This window comes from Typopeltis vanoorti, chromosome 11 (assembly GCF_054136105.1).
Source record: "Typopeltis vanoorti isolate ZY-2024b chromosome 11, IOZ_Tvanoo_1.0, whole genome shotgun sequence".
In the NCBI taxonomy this organism is placed as follows: domain Eukaryota; kingdom Metazoa; phylum Arthropoda; class Arachnida; order Uropygi; family Thelyphonidae; genus Typopeltis; species Typopeltis vanoorti.
The window spans coordinates 81,905,456-81,927,669 of record NC_143559.1 but is presented as its reverse complement, the minus strand read 5'-3'; the positions used below and the strand labels follow the sequence as shown (position 1 = coordinate 81,927,669).

At 34.9% G+C, this 22,214-nt stretch overlaps 1 protein-coding gene across 3 annotated transcripts in view; it reads left to right on the top strand.

Moving 5' to 3' along the window:
* The window catches only part of LOC150101797 (calcium-activated chloride channel regulator 3A-1-like), a 78,812-nt gene extending 57,232 nt beyond the window's left edge, over window positions 1–21,580 (top strand). For all 3 annotated transcript variants that reach the window (XM_090400519.1, XM_090400518.1, XM_090400517.1), the window contains 10 exons: window positions 2,544–2,717; window positions 2,810–2,940; window positions 3,073–3,184; window positions 3,692–3,919; window positions 9,391–9,714; window positions 12,675–12,923; window positions 15,645–15,909; window positions 15,996–16,136; window positions 18,748–19,008; window positions 19,158–21,580. In XM_090400519.1, coding sequence (XP_090256645.1) covers window positions 2,544–2,717; window positions 2,810–2,940; window positions 3,073–3,184; window positions 3,692–3,919; window positions 9,391–9,714; window positions 12,675–12,923; window positions 15,645–15,909; window positions 15,996–16,136; window positions 18,748–19,008; window positions 19,158–19,588 — 2,316 coding nt within the window. In that variant the 3' untranslated portion in view covers window positions 19,589–21,580. The remainder of the gene's footprint in view (window positions 1–2,543; window positions 2,718–2,809; window positions 2,941–3,072; window positions 3,185–3,691; window positions 3,920–9,390; window positions 9,715–12,674; window positions 12,924–15,644; window positions 15,910–15,995; window positions 16,137–18,747; window positions 19,009–19,157) is intronic.
* Window positions 21,581–22,214: the final 634 nt, after the last annotated feature.

The window sequence follows — 22,214 nt, the reverse complement described above, 5'->3', positions numbered from 1 at the left end:
TTTAATTATGATAATATCGATTGGACGAAGGAATTATCACGTGGCAAAAGGGAATCGGAATTCATGCACCTTGTAAGAGACAATTACTTGAAACAGTGCATAACTGAAGGGACTCGTGGTGTAAGGGTGTTGGATCTGGTCAAATGTTCAGAAGGCATATGCATAAGTAAGGTGTCCTCGTTACCTCCAATTGGTGGGAGTGATCATGTAGTATTGACTTGGGAGGTTGTAAAATTTGTGGATTTCTCTCTTAAGAAGGGGGTATATTCGGAACTACAGGTTAGGTAACTATAACAAGCTTCGGAGTGAGCTTACAGCCATCTCATGGCAGAAAATATTGCAGGGGAATGATGTAGCAGTGCATGGGATATATTTAACGGGTATCTGCGGGGGGACAATATCAGAATGTATTCCAGTGGTTAGGAAGATTAACAAGGTAGGCGTTAGATGGATAAGTAGTAGTATCAGGCTTGATCTACAAAAAAAGCAAACGTTATGGAGAATTTACAAGGAGAAAGGTGATCACTACACTCATGAGCAGTACAAAGCTCAGACTAGAAAGGTTACCAGCATAGTAAGAAAAGCAAAATCCGATTATGAGAACACCTTAGCTAACGGGATCAGGGGTAATTCCAAAGAGTTCTTTCGCTACGTTGAAAGTAAAAGGAAGAATGACTTTGGAAGACCTTAGTGGGTGCCGATGGTATCGAGGTGACCAAATCAGATGCAATAGTCGAGTGGTCACTTTTCAAAAGTCTATCACCCAAGTGAGGATATCTCTGTACCTGTAGCAATAACTGATGTAAGAATTGAAGTTAATAAGTCAGAGGTACTTAGTATATTGCAGAATTTAAATGCAAACACTGCTCTTGGTTTAGATCGAATATCAGCTCGGGTGCTACCCGAATGTGCAAGGGAATTGTCAACTCCTCTTACTTGGTTGTTTAACTTGAGTTTAAACTCTAGTATGGTCCCTAGGGAGTGGAAGGAAGGCAAAATAGTTCCTTTGCATAAAGGAGGACTCCAAGACTGCGGTTGTTAATTACAGACCAATTACCATCTCGGGAGTGCTGGTAAGAGTACTGGAAAAGTTGGTTAAGGTCAGAATTCAGGATTGGGTTGATCAGAATATGCTACTCTATAAAGGCCAACTTTAAAAATGAAGGTTTTGTTAAAGGTCGGTCCTGCCTTAGCAAATTATTAACTTTTTATAATAGTGTGACATCTAAGTTGGACAAGGGGAATGGCTACACAGTGATACTTCTGGATTTTGCAAAGGCTTTTGACAGGATACCCCATGGAAAACTGTTGCGCAAATTAGAACAAATGGGGACCGGTGTTATGGATAAGAGATTGGCTTATGGAGAGATACCAGAAAGTAGGTATGGAGGAGCAGAGTCCAGGAGGAAGCAGGTGACTAGTGGTGTGGCTCTGTGCTTGGGCCGTTATTATTTAATTTGTACATAAATGATATAAAAAATTACTTGAAGGGAGATGTTCGGTTGTTTGCTGACGATGCAAACTTGGGCAGCGCAATAAGAAATCAAGCTGATGTTGAGAATTTGCAGAATGATTTAAATAAGCTAGCAAAATGGACAAAGGGTAATGGATGTCAGTTCAATCTGGAAAAGTGTGACGTTTTGCATTTTGGGGTTAAAAGATTTCCAGCTGTGTACCACATTGATGGAACGGTACTCCAAGAGATTGATGAGGCTAGGGACTTGAGGATATTAGTGGATAGGGAATTGAAGTTCAGAGGACACATTGCTAAGGTGTCCAAAATTGCACATAGAATTACTTGGTTATTGAAGAACACACTAACATCCAGAAATAAAGAGGTTATTATTCCTCTTTATAAGGCGTTGATACTTCCACATTTGGATTGCAAATGTCTGGTCGCCTGGATTCCTTGGAGATGAGGAATTGGTGGAGAGGGCTAAGAGGAGAGTCACTAAGCTGGTAAGTGGTGTAAAAATGCTCCCTACATTGATAGATTGAGAGCTTGTGGAATACAGAGTTTGGTTGATAGGCGGAGAACAGGAGATATGATAGAAACATTTAAATTAATTAAAGGTTTTTATAAGATTGATGCAGGGGAAATGTTTCAGCTGTGTGATAGTGATGGAAGAACAAGATGTCATCCCTGGAAATTAAGGAAAAGTGTGATTAACAAGGGTATGAGAACAAGATTTTTTGCTTTGCTTTGGAGAGTGGTGAATGAATGGAATGCATTGCCTAACTCAGTTGTGAGTGCTTCGTCTGTAAATGAGGTCAAGAAGAGGTATGATAAATATTGTTTTGATAGCTTGGGTCTCCCACGATGAGTCTTCTGACTCCATGGAGATACCCATATAATAATAATAATAATAATATGAGAAATAATTCACTTATGGTTAAACATGCTTGCTTCTTGATCCCCAATATGTCCCCACTACTAACCACATAATCTGATATAATGGTAGTTTTATGACTAGCTAACAAGTGAATCTTTTCTTCTTTCTCTCTAATCAAATTGATCATGTACGTTTTTCTTTCTCTTTTAGTTTCTTCCTACAACTTGCATGGAAGGCATCAAGGGATGGTTAAGAAGGTCCAATGGAGAAAAATGCCGCATTTCGGGGAATTATCCGAATATCGACCCGGACTGTGTGTTTATACCAGATCCCGAGTCCGCAATGGCTAAGGCATCAATCATGTATGGTCCATTCTTACATTCGGTATGTTTTTCTTTATAGATGAACCATTTTAACGTTGCATCTCTTTCTTACTGCAGTTTTATCTCCTTTTTAACGGACTAACTTTTATACAGGTGAAAAAGTTCTGCAATAATGAGGAATATCAACACAACAGATGGGCCCCAAATGAACAAAATATCCAGTGTCAGTACGCTAGCACAGAAGACATCATTAATAGGCATGCTGACTTCTCTAACAATACAGGGTGAGTACTGTACGTGAATTCACAAAGAAAAATTTTGTTCACTCAGAGATTAACTTAGTTATATTTAAGAAATATGATTAGAAATACTATTTTACTCTTTATAATCTCATATTTTGTTGTTTTTATTAACAGAATAGACCTTGCATCAAACCACTCCGTTATACCTAGTTTTCGAGTCCTATTATCAAAACCGAACACTAGAGGGCGCTACGTGATAGCAATAGATACTTCAAAATTTCCTGAGGTAGGTAATTTCAACGTAAACGTTATCTAATCGCTTTCAAATTATATGACCGATTATTTTGTTTATTGATGGCCATCATTATTAGTTAAGTGTACGCTTTTCTCGCCTACAGTATACTAAATACCGTTCGCTCCTTTATAGTTCTCCATCTGCGCAGTTCGTAAACATATATGAAGCGTATTAACCTGAAAAAAAAAAAGCAAAGCTATTTTGTTAGTACATGAAACTATATTTTAACAATTGGATATACACGCTTACTGCTTAGCGGGGAGGGAACAGAGCTGTTGTGGTTTGAGAAAATAGTTTAAAGATATATCATGGAGAAATCCCATTTAGTTTCCTAATAATCTGTAAACGTGTTTCTCTCCTTTCTCCCATACATAGTATTTCTGGATACATAGTATGTTATTTAGTCATATTTATTTTAAGAATAAATGATCGGTGTTGATTTTTCAAGAATATGGCATGCTCATAATTATTGAAACTTCTTTTTTTTGATTATTCCAGGGTGAAATCTTAACTCTCGTCAACAAGTCCCTTCACAATATTATAATGTATACGCTTCCGTATGGAAGTGATTTAGCCATAGTGACGTTTGATGATATCACAAGTCAACTAATAGAAATGAAAAAAATAGAAAGTTTCGATGACAAAACCAATATTTCGAGTTTGCTCCCAACTAAGGAAGGATCCGACATGTCCTTCATAGGGAATGCATTGGATGCTAGTTTAAAGGTAAGTATCAGTATTCACAATGCTCATATATATATATATATATATTTATTTATTTTTTTTTTTTTTAATCGAGATGTTAATGTTAAGATGAGTCTAACGGATAAGCTTAGGTGTTGACGGTTATTCATGACTTAAGTTTTTAACGGTATTAACAACACCAAACAATTTAATCAAAAGATGTTTAATTAACTGCTTATATTTCGCTGAATTTCAAATCAGCATCATCAGAGCACAACACACTTGTACACGCGACAGTGAGCGAGTGATGATGATTTTGCATCATCACTCGCTCACTAAATAAAATTGCAGTGTGCAAAAGATCTAAAGATACAAAAGGTCTAAATTATGGTGCCCTCTAATGTTGAAAAAAAAAATCATTACAGCTATGTGGGAGTTGCTCTTAGAATGACAGTCTCCGAAATTTTTGGCAAATTAATGCAACCATACATGTTCAGGTTAGGAGAATTGTTCAAAGCCATTGCTGACTCAAAAAATAATCTTTCAGATCTGTAACAACTCCTAAATAGCACATTTGTTTTCTTCCATCTAATCCTGTGTGAAGAAGTATCCAAAGCGTGGTCTGCCAGTCCTGACTTGCCATAGTACTAGTAGCGAATGTATTTTTTATGTTCTTCCAGGCGGATGTTAACTGATCTTCCTGTTTGTCCTGTTAGTAGGCCAAGTCACAGTCAGGGAATTTCATACACTCTTGGGTGTGCTAAAGGGTGAATTTTATCCTTAGGCGAGCGGATCAGAGTTGCTAGTTTTACATGCGTTTTGAAAGCGATGCGAAGGCTATGTTTCATCAGTACTTTGGCTATCTTTTCTGATGTACCTCTGACATAGGGAATAGAGGTGGTCATGTTGTGTTCTTGTGTATTAGGAGAAGGGGAGGAGTAATGAGACTTTTTATCTATTTTGTAGGGATTGTAACCGTTGGATAAAAACGTATGGCGCAGATATTTGAGTTCTGTGGTCAGAACTGTATCGTTAGAACAAATGGCTCTGGCTCTGTGTGAGTGTTTTTAAAATGCCATACTGTTGGACTGGATGATGATGATGATGATGTGATTGTTTATATATGTATTTTCCTGTGTGCGTAGGCTTTCTGTAAATGGAAAAAGGTAGTGATCCATCTGAAAGGCGAGTGACTAATGTGTAAAGAAATGGTAAACAGTTATTAGATTCTTTTTCTACTGTGAAGTGGATTTTGGGGTGTTGACCGTTTAGGTAGGTGACAAATGCATCCAAAGTATCTTGTCCATGGGGCCAAATGGCAAATACATCATCATCTGCATAGCGTAACCAAACTAGTGGCTTGTATGTAGTGTAGTGAGTACTTTGTTGTCAAAGTGATCGATGTAACCGTTTGCTAAAGGGGGAGGGGGGGAACCTATAGCAGTACCATTAATCTGTTTGTAGATTTTTCCTCCCCATGTAAAGTGATCTGCATGCATAGTAAATTTGAATAATTCAAAAATATCAGGGGGAAATTTAGACTTATCCAGAGTGTCTATAAGTGGTACATTGGTGAATAAAGAGGTGACATCAAAACTAACCATTATGTCTGAAGTTTTTAGGATACAATTTTTAACTAGTGTTTTGAAATGGATTGAATTTTTTTACAAAAGTAGAGGAGTTGCTAGTAAGAGGAGCAAGCGACTTGGCTAACTGTTGGGCCAGTTTATACGTGTGACTATCTATGCTATCGACTATGGGGGCGTTGAAGGTTACTATTTGTGGAATTTTGGTAATCCATAAATACGGGGTGGTTTAACATGAATTGGTTTTATTTTTTTTTTGATGATTTCTTTGGACCAGGAAGTCACTTTTTTTTTTTTATTTATTTTCGGACTTTTTTCCTTTGAGACATAGTGGGGTCTCTATCTATAATTTGGTACGTGGAACCGTCACATAAGAGATCTTGCATTTTTTTGTTATAATCTTCTTGACCCATGGTAACTGTAGATTTCATTTATCGGCTTTTGTAATGATAATAATTTTATTCTTATATAACTTTTTTAAGGCAGTTATTTTATTACGTGGTATATTACATTTTGGTGGTTTAGCTTTGTTTAAAATATTTGCGATATCTAAGCGCACATTATTGGCCATTGCTGGCGGAAGATCGTAGATGCCTCGTTCTACCTTCATCATGATTTCTAATTTTGGAATTTTTTTAAGTGTGACGGCAAAGTTATGTCCTAGACTGAGAGCGTTCTTGGCTTCTTCAGTGAGTATTTCTGACGATAGATTTGCGACCACGAGGTCTCGTCGAAGTTGCGGTCGGTACATAGTATGTTGGCGCTCTTGTAGGAGTTCATATTTTTTAGGTGTCTGCTTTTAACTTTTAACTTTTGTAAATTTTTTTTTTTTTTTTTTGCTGCAACTTCGGAGATGTGATGTAGAACAGTCCACATTTCAGTATTTAAGACGTTGATTAGTTCTTCTTGTAGATCGGCAATAGAGCTGTTTAACTTACTAAGTTCTATGCGAGTAGCGGGATTTGTTCTCTGAGAAGCGCTAAACTCGCCCGTCGATAAATACGATGTGCCTTTGCCGATTGTAACTTTTCGTTAAATTTGAGAAAAGCTGGAATGATATCAATGTCACGGCATCGTTTAAGGAAGGCTAACCTGTTTAATTTTCTGGACAATTTCAGTTTCAATTTACCGAACCGTCGCACTTTGTACACAATATCATCTCCGTACAGAATCATCAATCTAACAGATAAGCGTAGGTCTTGACGGTTATTATTATTATTACTGGCAACTCCAAGGAGTCCTTAGACTCATCGAGAGAGGCCCTAACATCATGTCAAGAACAACTATTCAACATCTACACAGACTCTGGCAGCTTATTCCATTCATTCACCACTCTCCAAGTAAAAAACCTAGTTCTAACACCTTTGCTAACCACACTCTTTCCCAGTTTCCATGGATGGCCCCTTGTCCTCCCACCACCAGTCCTGTTCTGAAAAATATCCCCTGAATTAAACTTATAACCCTTTAGTAATTTGAATGTCGCAATCATATTTCCTCTCCTCCACCTATCAATCAATTTCTACAACCCACAAATTTTCTACCTGTTCTCATAAGGTTCATTCCATAGCCTTGCTATCATCTTGGTCACTCGCCTCTGGATCCTCTCCGCCTCCTCCCCATCAAGAAGAAACCCTGGAGCCCAGATCTGGGCACAGTAGTCAAGATGGGGTCTTATCAAGGTTCGATACAGAGGAACAATAACTTGCTTGTCTTTGATCATCAAAGTATTTTTCAGTAACCAAGTGATTCGATGAGCTGATTTAGCCACTTTTGCAATGTCTCCCCAAAACTTCAACTCCCTATCGGTCAACACTCCCAAATCTCTGGCCTCGTCAATCTCCTGGAGTACAGTTCCACCATTCACCCCAAAATGCATAACCTTACATTTTGCCACATTAAATTGACATCTATTCTCCTTAGCCCAGACCTCCAATCTATCCAAATCATCCTGCAAAATTTTGACATCTGCATTCACTATTGCTCTACCCAACTTTGCATCATCAGCAAACAAATGAACCGTTCCTCTCAGATCCTTTCCTATATCGTTAATGAACAAATTAAATAGTTGTGGTCCAAGAACAGAACCCTGCGGCACACTACTAGTCACGGGTCGTGTCTTTTGGACTCTACTCCTGAATTAACTCCATGATATCTCTCCATCAATCACCCGCCTAAGTTTTTCCTACTACTAGTTTTTCCTACAACTCTTATTTGATTTTTTAACGGTATTAACAACACCAAGAAGTTTAATCAAAAGATGTTTAATTAACTACTTATATTACGCTGAATTTAATTAAACATCTTTTAATTAAGCTAGGTTCAAAACTATATAAATACGCAGGAACAAGATTCAAAGGAAGACTCTTATTATTTTTAAATAAAATTTACTCAACTGGTATCCCCCAATAGAATGGAAAAAAGGAATTGTGATTCCTATCTTTAAGAAAGGTAATAGAGATGACCCTAAAAACTATAGAGGTATCAGTATACTAAATTCATGTTACAAAATATATAGCAGAATCTTAAATAACAAAATAATGAAATATTCCGAAAACTTTATTTTAGAGGTACAAAATGGATTTAGAAAAGGACGATCATGTATAGACCCAGCCTTCTGCCTAAAATTAATAATTAATAATAGAGAAAAGAAGAGAATATAATTTAGAAACACATATTGCATTTATTGACTTTGAAAAAGCATTTGACAAAGTTAAAAGAAACATATTATTTAACATATTAAAAGAAAGACAAATACCAAATAATATCCTAAAAGCTGTCACAAGTATATATGAAAATAACCAAATACAAATAAGATTAAATCACGAGCTATCATATACAAGAGAGATAAACCAAGGGGTCCGACAGGGATGTCCCCTCTCAGCAACTCTTTTTAATATCTACTTAAATGAAATAATAATAAAATGGAGTAAAAATTTACATCAAGGAATTAAACTTTCAACACTCTCCTCTTTGCAGACGACCAAATAATAATTACAAATTCTGAAGATAACTTACAGAAAGCTATTTTAAATCTAAATGAGATATCCAAAGATTATGGTATGATAATATCAACGGAAAAATCAAACACTATGACCTTTAAAGGACAAGATCCAGCAAGAACTAAAATAGTATTAGATAACAAGATCTTAGAACAGGCGAATTCATTTAACTACCTCGGATGTATGATCACTTATGAAAATGAAAAAGATATAAACAAAAAAATTGCAAAATATTTAAAAATAACAGGAGTAATTAACTCTATATTTAAACCAAACCTAGTTCAAAAACAAACCAGGCTAAAAGTATACAATACATTAGCCCTACCGGTCTTAATGTATGGAAGCGAGATCTGGACAATAAAACAAAAAGACAAACAAAGATTAACAACAGCAGAAATGAAGTTTATGAAAAAAACTGCAAAGTATACCCTATTTGATCACAAAAGAAACGAAGATATTATGAAAGAATTAAACCAAGAACCAGTAATTGAAAAAATTAAAAAATATAAACATAGATGGATGGAACACGTTCAAAGAATGAAAACAGAAAGATTACCAAAACAAGCCTTAAAGTACAAGCCATTAGGAAAAAGAAAACCAGGACGTCCTCTTAAACGATTCAACGATGACTTCTAAGGCCGGAACAGGCCATACTAGGCCTAAATCCTTGATACGTAATGATGATGATGATGATCTTTTGATTAAATTGTTTGGTGTTGTTAATACTGTTAAAAGCTTAAGTTATGTCAAGATGAGTTTTAAAATCAAATTTAATTAATTCATAGTTTGAATTTTTATCTGTTGGAATTTTCGACTCTTTTTTTTAAAAAAAATATTAAAGTATTCGTACAAATAGTTAGCTGACCGATTACGTTAACTTAAAAAGATTCATTTCTCGAATTGTTATTTTTCATTTTGGACACTGCAGGAACTCAGTGAACAAAATACATCTCCAGAAGGTGGAATAATTATCCTAATCTCCAATGGCAGGAACGTACTCAAGTCCCATGACCGAAGGCCAGAATTCATCTCTATTTCCAGTGCCATGGAAGAACTTGTGAAATCAAAGGTTGTCTTACACGCCATAGCCATGGGTGAGATTGGCGCAGAAAACCTCAAAAATCTCAGTAGAGCCACGGGTGGACTGAGCTTCGTAGTGAAGAATACATCTGACATCAATACCACCGAGCTTACTAAAGCATTAGGAAAGATTGTCGCGTTACAGAAGTATCCGGAAGAGGAACCAGTATTGGTGAATATTCGTATGATGTGTGTTTGTGTGTTATTTGTTCTTAATATTTTATTCATTTTCTCTGGATAGCAAATCTCATACGAGTTCAAACAAATTTCAAGTAAGGTCAATTCTTCCAGCTGATTTCGAAAAATTTTATTCTTATTTCAACTAGTAGTTAAATTGACTGCACATGTGCAATGAATCGACAGCCATCGTGCACAATGCGTGAGTGTACATTATTCTATCATTAAATAGAATAATGTACACAGAATTTTTGTATATGCTGATACTATTAGCATTAGCATATACAAAAAAAAAAGCAAACGCTTGTGCTCCTGATGAAAACAAAAATCAGTGTTGTATTTACGTAACAATAAAATATCCAGCTACCAATTCAGTAATTCAATAGTTCCGAAATAAAAATTTATTTAAAAAAAATTATTTTAAAAATTAAATTTTTTAAAAATTTATTTAAAAAAAAAAACCCGCGCGGACTGTTGCTTTCTATAATACTAGGAAGCATTATCTGGTTGCAGATTTCATGCCTGGGACATGTGATTATTAAGATTTAATCGAATATTATCTGACGAACAAGACGCCACAATTAAAGATAGATTAATAAATAATTGACTTCGATGACAAACATTTTCTTTAAAAATGTCTATTTTAATTAGATGCTGCATACTCTTAAGTTAGGAAATTTATACGTGATTCACCTGTATTTCAATATACGAGGGGGGGGAGCTGAAAAGTTCTGATAAACATCGAGAACAAAAATGATATTAAAGCAACTGATATAACCACAATAAAGAACATACGTTACCTTCAGAACTCTGCTACTAGTATGTTCTTTCTTGTGATTATAAACTGTGTACCGTTTATTGCTTTAATATCAAAAATAACGTCGAGTTCAGACATAATATTGACGAGTATGGTAAACTATCTGGTTTTATGCCACTATTCAAGTGAATTGTTTTATTTATAGGTTTTATATATAATATGTTGACAAAAGTATTTGGATACCTAGTTGTAGTAAAAAAAAAATGCTTTTGATTACATTTCTAGTACTGAGTGGGACCATCTTTGCCTGATTGACACTACCTTCGGGATATGCTTTCAACCACTTTCTGATACGTCTCAACAGCAATATTCTTCCATTCTTCGGGCAAAGCTACTCCCCCCCCACATTACTGATGCTGACAACTGCTGTGATTTAATTCTTCCCAAAGATGTTCGATGATGTTGAGGTCTGGACTCTGAGCCTGCCAGTCTAACACTTCAACGTTTTTTTGTGGGAAACCAGTCACCGACAAGCAATGCGTTATGACATGGAGTAGTGTCGTGCTGGAATATACAACGGTCACTGCAGAAGTACCTTCACAACGTCGGAAACGTGAAGTTGTCCAGGATCCAGGTCGTAGCTATCAGACGTCATAGTTTTGGGCATGTCCACCAACGGACCAAGCACCATTCAACTGAATCACCCCCATACGATTACCGGGCCTCCACCAAACTTGACAGTTGGAATGATGCAGTCCTGCCGGAACCGTTCTCCGGGTAATCTCCAGATCCAAACACGACCATCAGAGTGAAACATTTAAAAGCGTGAATCGTTTCTCCACAGAACCCTTTTCCAATGATTTCGATCTAAGAACGGTGTGAAAGACACCAGTCCAAACGCCGTTTGGCATTGAGAGGGAGGAATATGTGGTTTGTTGTAACCTAAGGCCAGAGACAGTTCTAGAGCTGACAGATGTCCCCGCAGTATTTTCTACACTGACTGCATGGTCCGCCGCGGATGATCGTGCAGGATTCTCGACCAATTCGAGATAGAACCCGTCGATCTTGGTTAGTGAGTACCAGTGGCCTCACAGGGCATTTTTCAACTGTGGTAGCCATCAGCTTTTCCATCTACGAATGACGTAAGCAATGGTGGATTTCGGTATACTGACACGGGTGGCAATGTCACCGACAGAAAGACCACTGATGTCACCTCCAGCTACCATCCCAAGTTGGAAGTCTGTCAGTTCGGCTGAACGTGCCATCTTGACATCGAGTACAGTGCAAAGCATGCAGCATATCCCACCTTTTATTTCTAGACTTACGCAGACACTTCCTGAATATTTGAATGTGGTAGGATCGGAAATTTACATGGTACGTGAGGTGTCCACTTACTTTTGTCAACAAAGTGTATATTGATTTTATCAGTTGCAAACCGTATTTTTACAATGAACCGAGTTAACATGGGAACGAGGTTATATATAGTACCCACTTTCTTTTATCTATATTTACTATTTCATAACAAATATACATCGAGTTCTGTTATTGGAGAGTTTTGCTGTCATAAAAATAATGTCTTTTTTTCGTGTGAAAAATAATTCCAGAGAATTTGAATGCAATTTTCTGTTCTATATAAGAAGTTTGATTATAATAAAAAAATCACAAGATTTAATATTATATATTTCATTATTTTACAGTATAATAAAACCAAGGCTTATTTTCGTATTTTCCAATATTAATGATATTGGAAAATCCACCAATCACAGTGATAATTTATATTATATTGTCTTAACAACTGTTATAGCTTTTGAAATTTTATTTACCGTCTTCACTAATTATAAATATCTTAATATGACGTATATTTTGTAAGCTAATTAATAACATTGTAGATTTTATTTTCTCTGCACTGCTGCAAGATAAAATTAGGAGTTTATTCCAGCTGTAAGATGGAAAGAACAGTGAAGCCGATACAAGCAAATGCCCAATCCTTGAAGAGAAGAAGAATGTAATTATAACATAGTTAAATTAATGATTATTATCTTTAATTCAGCTATATTATAATTACATATTTAATATTAACAAACTCCTGATTATATCTGAGCGATAATGTATATTTTCTTACAAACTATTATCATTGTATGTTTTTTTAATACATTTTCTCGACAATCAAATAAAAAAATCTTTTATTTTGGTTATAGGTGGCGCAACAATTCATCCATTTGGGAAATCTTGCTAAGAAATCAGTTGCCATAGAAATCGAGGCCAATCTAATGAAATCCATTGCATTATATTCGGACAAGAAAAATGACCTTCGCTTGAGTTTCAAACTCGAAAATGGTCCCACATTTTCTTATTCTTTTAATAAACGTACTAAAAGAAGTTCCGAGTTTGTTGACGTAGAAGCTATGCTTACAACAGACAGTTTTACCTTTAGTGGTCATGGAACGGTGAGCCATTTTGCTTTCTGCTTACTTTTATATTCCATAAATTAACGATTACGAAATTGATCTTATATCATATTTCATAGCTTATATCTTAATACTACATTAAAATTATAACTGTAGATAATTTATAGCACCATCATAATATCTTGTTACTAAAGATTTTATTAAAATATTTTACGATTAAAATATTAAAATTAAATGAAAATATTAAATCAGTATTGACAGGTTTAAAACTATTCAATAAAGTTAATTGACATCGATGATATTTATAAAATATTAATAAAATTAATACAATGAAAGAATATATTGATTATATGAACGCTATCGATAAAATAACTATTATAAAAATTTTATGTAAGTTCTTAATTAATTATGACCTTTAAAATATTAAAATTTCATACGTTAATATTGTAATTTGAAATAGTGAGAATTAATTTATTATTATTATTATTATTATTATTATTATTATTATTATTATTATTATTATTATTATCGATCATAATCAGTCATCAATATCAATCTCCAGGGAATAAAAATAATGTGTCGATACGCAGAGTTATTAATACGACAGATACGGTGAGTTACAGAGGCGATCTTATTCTTAACAGATTGTCTTTTTGACACAGTACGCCTCTTAGACAAGCAATGTGGGTTATTTTTCTACTGATTAAACACCCGGGATATCTTACCTATTGAGAAACCAGTCAGCTCTGCTATTTTTAAAATCGTCGCTCCAGCCAGACGGCACTCACAACAAGTCCTTTATCGAGCCCCAAAAGATCCTTTGTTTTTCCCCCATTGTGATCGACACTGTTGATGATTACTGACCGGTAGCATCCTTAAATTGCTGCCTAGAACACGTGGTGATGCACGTGATTAAGTATTTTGCATATACTCTTTGTAAGTGACTTTTACGTAAATCTGCATAAAGGTTTCTAATTCATCGCAGTTGGCATCCTTATAGTGCCCAAGGACACGTGTTTGGGAATGATTGGAGATACCCGATAGAGGGTATACGTTGAGTAGGTAGACGTGCGATTTTCATTAGTTCATTGCTTATTGCAAAATCTACCCCATCAAGTCCAGCTTGGTCAGTGGTATTGAAAAGGGAAAGCCGGTTAGGGTAATAGACATTAAGTGCACCTGGAAAGATGACTTCACTACTTGGATAGTGTATCGCAGATGGCCGAGCTTCGTGGATAGGAAGGTGAAGAGGTCAGACTGGTTTCCGAAATTTCGAAAGCGGTAAATGCAGCTGATGGATATTAACGAATGGAAGGTGGAAACCTTGGGTTAAAAGAGTAAAAGACCGGGTGTTCTAAGTTAAACATTCTCTAGCAGGTCATATCATCTTTCAGAAAGGCACATACCTGAATCTTCTAAGCCTGTGAAGTCCCTAATAGCAGTAATAACTTTCTTTTCTGGCTATGATAACAACTCAGATCGCTGTGCAGTTGCTTCGTGGTGATTATAACTTGGGCACTAACGAATCGCGTTAAAACTTTTCAAATCATATAAGTTTTTCTTAAAATCACAAGCTGTTTTTGGTGATAATGATGATGTTGGATATCTTCTTGAGAAATGATGTTTATCTTAATTGTTAGCCTGATATTTCTTCTTGTAAATTAAGATATCATGGCTGATTGGTTTTTGAATAAAGTTCAGAACTCTGTCCACCAAAGTGTTCTTTTATCAACAGTGTTTGATAATAAAAACATAAAAGTTACTATTTGAACAGAAAATGGCCTCCAGGAAGTGCTTGTTAACAAAGCTATTATTAATGCATATTTTTAAGAAAATTATTCATGACTTCAGAAGAAAGTATTCCTGATACCTGTTCCCTAATTCGTTCATTTCTGTACTACAACATCCAGTCTCCCATCACAAAGAAATTGTATTTTTCCCCAAAACTCGTTTGTAGCATCTTTTCTTGCTAATACTTTCTCCACGATACCAAAAGATGCAACAGAGTTTATTTTACATCATAATTTTAGTTAATCTTTGTATATTTTAAATGCTACTCGGTACCGAGGATATACAGACAAACCGTTTGAGGAATACACACGCACACGCACACGCACACAGAATGAATCAAGCAATCAACAGACATAAAATACCGGCTTTCGTTGACCCACATGTGGTGCTTAAATAATATCTTGGGTAGTAATGTCTAAGCTTTATTTTCCTCCATCACATCCCCCCACACGCACTCACACAATTTCTACATTGTTTTTCACTCAATTGCTCTCTGTCTCTCCATTTATATTCAGATCTATTTGAATAGAAGTTCGCTTCTTTCTGTGGTTTTCTAGGTTTCCACAAGTAAAGAAGAATCTTATAGCAACTAAAACGTTGCTATAAGATTCTTCTTATACTGGCTTGATACATATTACGGGACTTATTTATCCGAAAAGTGTTGCGCTTGAGTAGCAGTCTCTACATTTCTGTTCTCGTCCTTGCAAAACAGTCTCTTCTTAAAAATTCATTTTTTTTCAAGAATAGCTGATTAATGTTTAACTTCAGAATCGATTTAGTCAATTACATTTCATGACCTGTATGGTCGCTTCCTTTAACACCATTTCATTTAAGCTGGTTGGTCAGAATTCCCACAACGCATCTGTGGAATTTTGTTGAAGGCACAAAGAAATCATTTACCCAACTCACCCAATTTATTAATGCCGTAAAATTCTTGCGATTACCAATTTCTTTTTTTTTTTTACTTAGGTTAATCTAGTAGAAATGGAGAACACTCTAGACGAACCAATCGAAATTTTGATGAAAATCACAGGTCATGCCAGTAATACAGCCGGAATGCCAGTTCGGGTCAGAACATGGGTAGACGAAACCGTACTGCCAAAAGCAAAACCTGTGCGGATTTTTGCAGAGGTCACAAAAGATCACAGCAGCGTCCTTGGAGCTAACGTATCGGCAATGGTCACATTACCAGATGGTTCTCACAAACACGTTTTCCTCTTTGACAACGGAGCAGGTGGGTATCATTCATATACAATATTAACCGCATAAATATTAATTTCACTAGCTCCAATTCTCTTATTTGATTGTTGACTCCTTCAGGTGCTGACACCAGAAAGAATGACGGAGTGTATTCGACTTCCTACGGTCACTTTCAAGGTGCAGGGAAGTATTCGGTTTCCATCGAAGTTCGTGGTGACGACGCTTATCTTCGCCAACCTTCTTCAGTGCAGAACATAACAGGCAAGTTTCTCTTCAGCGACACTACGCTGTGAATGAGATTTTAGTGTAAAATATCTAATATGTCAAAACGCAGTTCATCTAGTAATGCTGATTATTTAAACCGGTAGCATGTATCATTCTGACTGAATGATCATGTTTTTAGAGGCACTTGTGTCATATTAATAAATCATCTTCATCATACTTTTCAAGGATTTATAGTGGCCTGTTCCAGCCTTAGAAGTCATCGTTGAATCTCTTAAGAGGACGGCCTGGTTTTCGTTTTCTTAATGTTTGTAATTTAAGGCTTGTTTTGGTAATGTTTCTGTTTTTATTCTTTCAACGTGTTCCATCCACTTATCTTTATATTTTTTCTTTTTTTTTCTATTAATAAATATCAATAAATGAACACATATTAAACATGTTTTAAAATATTTATTAATATTGGCGGATTTTTATTTTTGTTGTTGTTGCCAGTGCAAGTCATGAACTTGGTCGCTTACATCTAAAAATTGTTTTGTTAGCTAAGACTTCCCCATAATATAAAAAGTGCATACTTTATATATTTTTTCTGTAATTAGGAAAATTGATTACGTTCTTCAACAGGAAAAACTGGTGAACCGAATTGAAATTGAATGAAATTCAGAGAATAGATAAACAAGAAAAGCTTAAAACAGAAATCTTTAAGATAAAGGACACTTTTTTACAGTGTCTTGAAATTTTAAAATTTTCTCATCACCTCTAGACTCTACTCGGAAAATTAATAATACATTATAAGGGATTAAGATAAATAAAAATGAATCTTCCGAATAGAGATCTTTGTACGTTTATAAATTACCAAGATAAACAAAGAATAAAAACAAGTGAAATGAGATTTATGAGAAGAACTGCAAAATACACATTATTTGATCAAAAATGGAACGAAGACATTTTAAAGGAACTAAAAACAAAATCAATAGAACAGAAACTAAACAATTATAAACAGAAATGGATAAAACATGTCAACCAAATGGCCAACACCCGAGATCCTAAACAAATACTAAAATATAAGCCGATTGGAGGGAGAAGGCAGGGTGGACCTCAGAAAAGGATATTGGATGGATAATGAGACCGGAACAGACCAATATGGTCTATATCCGTAATTAGCGTTATGATGATAAATGAGACAATTTCTTGTATCTCCGCTTAGAATGGCATTTCTTAATTTTTACGACATTCCACCTAAGATTCAAAACAGTTTCTGTCTGGAGCCCACAAAAACGACATATGTTTCAATGCCTTACTTGATATTATACATATAATAAATTTCCATAGCCCAAAACACCTTCAAAAATTAAAAAAGCGTAATAAAATAGATAAATAATCCTCATATATTTAGAGAAATCAACCAGTTTATTCAGTTTTTCAAACATTTTTGATAGCAGCAAAACTCTTGTTGAAGCACTTGACGTTTATCTACTTTACGCAATATATCTTCTGCTCTCTGAACTTGCCTTGGTATATAATTTTTCCCTATTTTTATAATTAACTTCACTCTTCTCATTATCAGAAATGTAAACGTACTAAATGATAGGGAAATTCTGAAATTTAATTCTATTCATCCATTTGTCGTCCATCCGAGACAGGTTAATCCACTAATTAAATGGCTCGCCATTCTTTGACTGCTTTCCTCTAAGAAAACTATTGTTTGTCTGTTGATATGCATTATAACGGGGCCGGTTTTCCTGTTTTCGGGATGAAAAGCCCTGGTAAACTCTGTGAGACCGACTAACTCCAAAATGGAAAAGCCCTGATAAAGATTCTACATCTTTCCAACCAAAGGGCTTCGTTAAATGGTAGTAACGGATTTACTACCATTTAGTAAATGGTAGTAAATCCGTTAGTAAATCTCTTTATCAAAACAAATCAATTCATTTTTATGATTTCAGCAAAATTCAGCGCTGTCTTCATCCCTTCTTGGCAAGTCGAATATGCCTGCATATTGAGAGGAGTCAGTGGAGTAACTGAAATACTATGACAGAGAGGAGGAGGAAAGTGTGAAACAGTGAGGGGTGATGAAAGGGCGTTTATCATCGGAGAAAAAAAAATCTTCTCTAAGAGATGATGAGGTGCTAACAGTACTACAATCTCTTTAAATACTTAGAATTCAAAAATTGCATTTTTATTCTCTAAGAGCAGATGTTTAAGATATAAAATAGGAATATTACAAGAAATTTGTTTGATTCGATACACTTTGTATCCAAAATTCGGAATACACTCCAGACGAAGTTGTTTCAAATTATCAATATGATTTTTTTTTTTTTTTTTGGCCCGTGGTCATATGACCAGTTAAAGAGGGAAATTCTAAAGTTATAACAGTTTACGAAAAGATTTTTTCAGCTTCCTTCTGTGGATCTTTGGTTTGAGGACAGTAGCATTGATGAATTGACTTGTTCCGATCCCCGATCTTAATCCGGTCTTTATAGAATGAGCTGAAAGGAGACTTGTAGAATACCCATGATGTGAACGCTTGAAAAAGTAATATCACATAATAATAATAATTATTATGTGATAACGGGAAACAAAATAACACTTTTTGTTTTAATTAGAAACGTTGTTAGTATGAAACTGAATTAATTCTGTCTACTTCTGGCAGATCATCCCTCTGGAATGCCATCAGCTAGTTTTCAGGCTACCGATTTTGAAACCTGGGAGCACGAAGAAAATACCACTCAGGATCTTGAAGAACCGATACCTTTCTCGTCTCGGATAGATCACACATCGTTTGAATTACAGGAATATTTAGATGAATACTTGAAGTTTCAACCACCTTCTAGGGTTACCGATTTACGAGTGATTAATGTGACTGCAGACGTTGTGACTTTGCAATGGACAACTCCAGATGATATCAAGCAGGGTAAGTTTCGAACATAAACTATTTTTTACGATTTTGTTTCTCACATTTGGTCAACATAAAAAATATTAGTTCCTCTTATTCCTCCTAGATGGCAGCACAGTATATTGAGTATTACATATGATTTTCTAATGGCGAATTCTTCCATTTAGGTGTTGCTCAAGCCGATCTGCGAGCCAGTGAGGATAAAGAAAAACTGATTACCAATTTTAGCGATTTTCGTTATACGAGAATTCTATCCGGTAAGTTCAGTACGCAATCGTCGGGGCAACCGCATATTTTTACAGTGGAAACGGACCAATTTTCTCTTAGGCCTAACAATTCGACCCAAACCATCGATCTTTATTTTGCACTTATTATTGATGACGATCACTCGAAGAGTGAAATGTCCAACATTGCGACTGCCCATTTTGGATACATCGACGAATCAGACGACAGCGATGAAAACAAAAACACAAAAGGAATCGTGATTGCAGTTGTCGTAACTTGTCTCCTAGCTCTGATCATTGTGATTGGAGTGCTAATCTACTATCGTAAAAAGAGCCACAATTATGATGCAATGAGAGGAACCGTTCGCGTGTGATTGATTCTTGAAGGGTTTTTTTTTTTGAAATAAAATCGAATATGATCTTCAGCCCAAAAATGGACTCAAATAAATGCAAACTTATTCGTACCGACAAAATTTAATCAATTTTTGACGCACTTTATGATAATGTTTAGTTCCTATACACATCGCTTCTTCCATTTCTCTGTAATTCTTAATAACATTCTGACTGATAGAATTTTGATAAAATTTCACACTGATATTTCTTATTGAAATTTATCATTCAAAGTGATCCACTGAATAATTTTGAATTAACTTACATTCACTGCTATTATGGTAATGATCTATTTATAAAATCTATAAAATTTTAATGGTGCTTGTGTATATATGTAGTATTTGTTTATAAAATAAGTGCAACTAATAGAATGTTTTTAATATTAAATTTTATAAGCAAAAATCTTTAAAATTTCTAAAATAAATGTGTGCTATTTAAATAACCCATATAATAAATTATATAACTTTGTTATAAATATCTTATGAGGTGATAAATATGGAAGTGAATACCCTTAGAGGATTGGATGGCAATACCGTAGCCAATGAAGTTCTAACTGAGGCTCGGCTATTGCTGTTATCCTCCTGCCATGATCAGAGCTTTAATAGCTCAATAACACCCTATCCCCACACTGTCCTCTACAGATAACGGGGAAGATGAAGAGCATTCTTGCTGCGTCCCTTTAAGCCAGTCCTTATAAGGACTAATTTATTGTTATATTTAATTATTGTTGTTTACCTGTAAAACTGAAAATCAAAATTTTGTTTGTCAAACATGAAATCATTTAAAACATTTTTAACTGGTAATTTTTATAGGTGTGTTGCAGATCGTTAGAAATAGGATATATTATCAACAAAGTGCAATGACACATTATCTCAAAATTTCATTGCTTTTCAAATTAAAATGATGCAATTACATATGTGATTATAATCCACCCACGAAATGTTGTATCTCTCAAAACATTAGTTTTGTAGGTGCGCTATTAACGGGAAACGCTGCTCTAGACACCAAATGGGATTTTTTTTTTTTTTTAATGGCATTGCAAATCTCAAAGAAAAAGCATTTTATTTATTTATCTTTTATTATTATTATTTTTTTTCTGTTTTGGTATGGAGAAATGTTAACTAGATACTTCTATCTGGACAATGGTATTTTCAGTTATTTTCTATAAATTTTGAAATTTGCTGTCACAATCCTGATATATTTCCGGTTATTCTTGTTTTATTTTCTTGTTTTATTGACGTTACGGTCGCTATGCATTCACTATTTTATCTGAAATGCAGTTAATCGGTCTTCGTTTAGGCGTGAAGTCGCTTGAAAAGGTTGCATGTTTGGCTCTAGAGCACGGTTTCAGGATTATGAAAAATAAATTTAAAATATATATATATATATATATAACGAATTAAAAGAATAAAGAAATCTTTAACCTTCCTATGATACTAAATGCACTGTAGGCGTGCAACTTTCGTGAGTAGAAATCACATAAATTATATGTTCACGTTGATCAGTTAAAGATTCAGGTTGCGTTAACTGTTTGAAATATCTTATTTGCATTAATAGATATGAAAAAAATAGAAACAGATTTGAGGACCACGAGTAAGCAGCCAGATTTATTTAATTTAGCATTGCTTACATAATCCTGAGAATTGATTATAACCTGACTTCTCCCTAAACTGTGATTCTTGGTGCTATTTTCTTAAATACCAAAGTCCGTATTAAATGAGAATCAAAGTGAGTACAGTATCTATCCGAGAAATGTAAGAGCATTTCTTCGTGTACGTTAATATGATGGTTAACTATAAGATTATAATTTATTGCTGTGTGTCAACCACTTATTACAGTCTATGCATTTATACTCTTACCATCAGACTATGTCCATCTAATGTTGGCCATATTATGGACTTTCGAAGTTTGACCAGCTTTGTTCGCTGAATTTTTTTTTTTTATTAGAATCGAATAAAATGTCTGTTTTTTTATGATTTTGTATGCTTTTTTATCCCTTTTCAACAAGACAGTCTGATAATGGAACTCAACGAATTACAGAAAGTCATTTCAATGATTCCATATAATCAGTATATAAGCTTATTAATATATACAAAATAACTTCTACTATTTATTAAAAGTGTTTTTGTTCAGGCTTCAAAAAAGAACACACTTGCAGACAATTAAAGATAATGATGGTACATAACAAATACGAAGTTAGATGGAATTCCGATAATTTAAATTATTCATTCTTGTGGTCAAGGGATATGTCCAGACTAGACTACTATATAATGGACATATCACGATGTCATGACAGTCTAGTTTGTCCCAACTTCATTTCGGGATCCATCAGCATACGTTCTCCAGTTGGAAAGGTTGGGGAAGAACATTGCTAGGTATTTAAACGTGGTACTTGTAACTAAGTGTGTCACTGATGTTCGTACTCCATTTGCGAGATTACTCGTTTGGTTTTAATTAACCTTCTGTTAGAACGAGAGCCGAAAAGTAGCTAACGGTAATCTCATTACGTGTCGTGTTTTATGGTCTGTTTTTGCTCTCATGGTGTCTACGAACAGCTATCTCTCTATATGATATATATTATAAAATTTTGTTATTTTGTTATGCACTTTT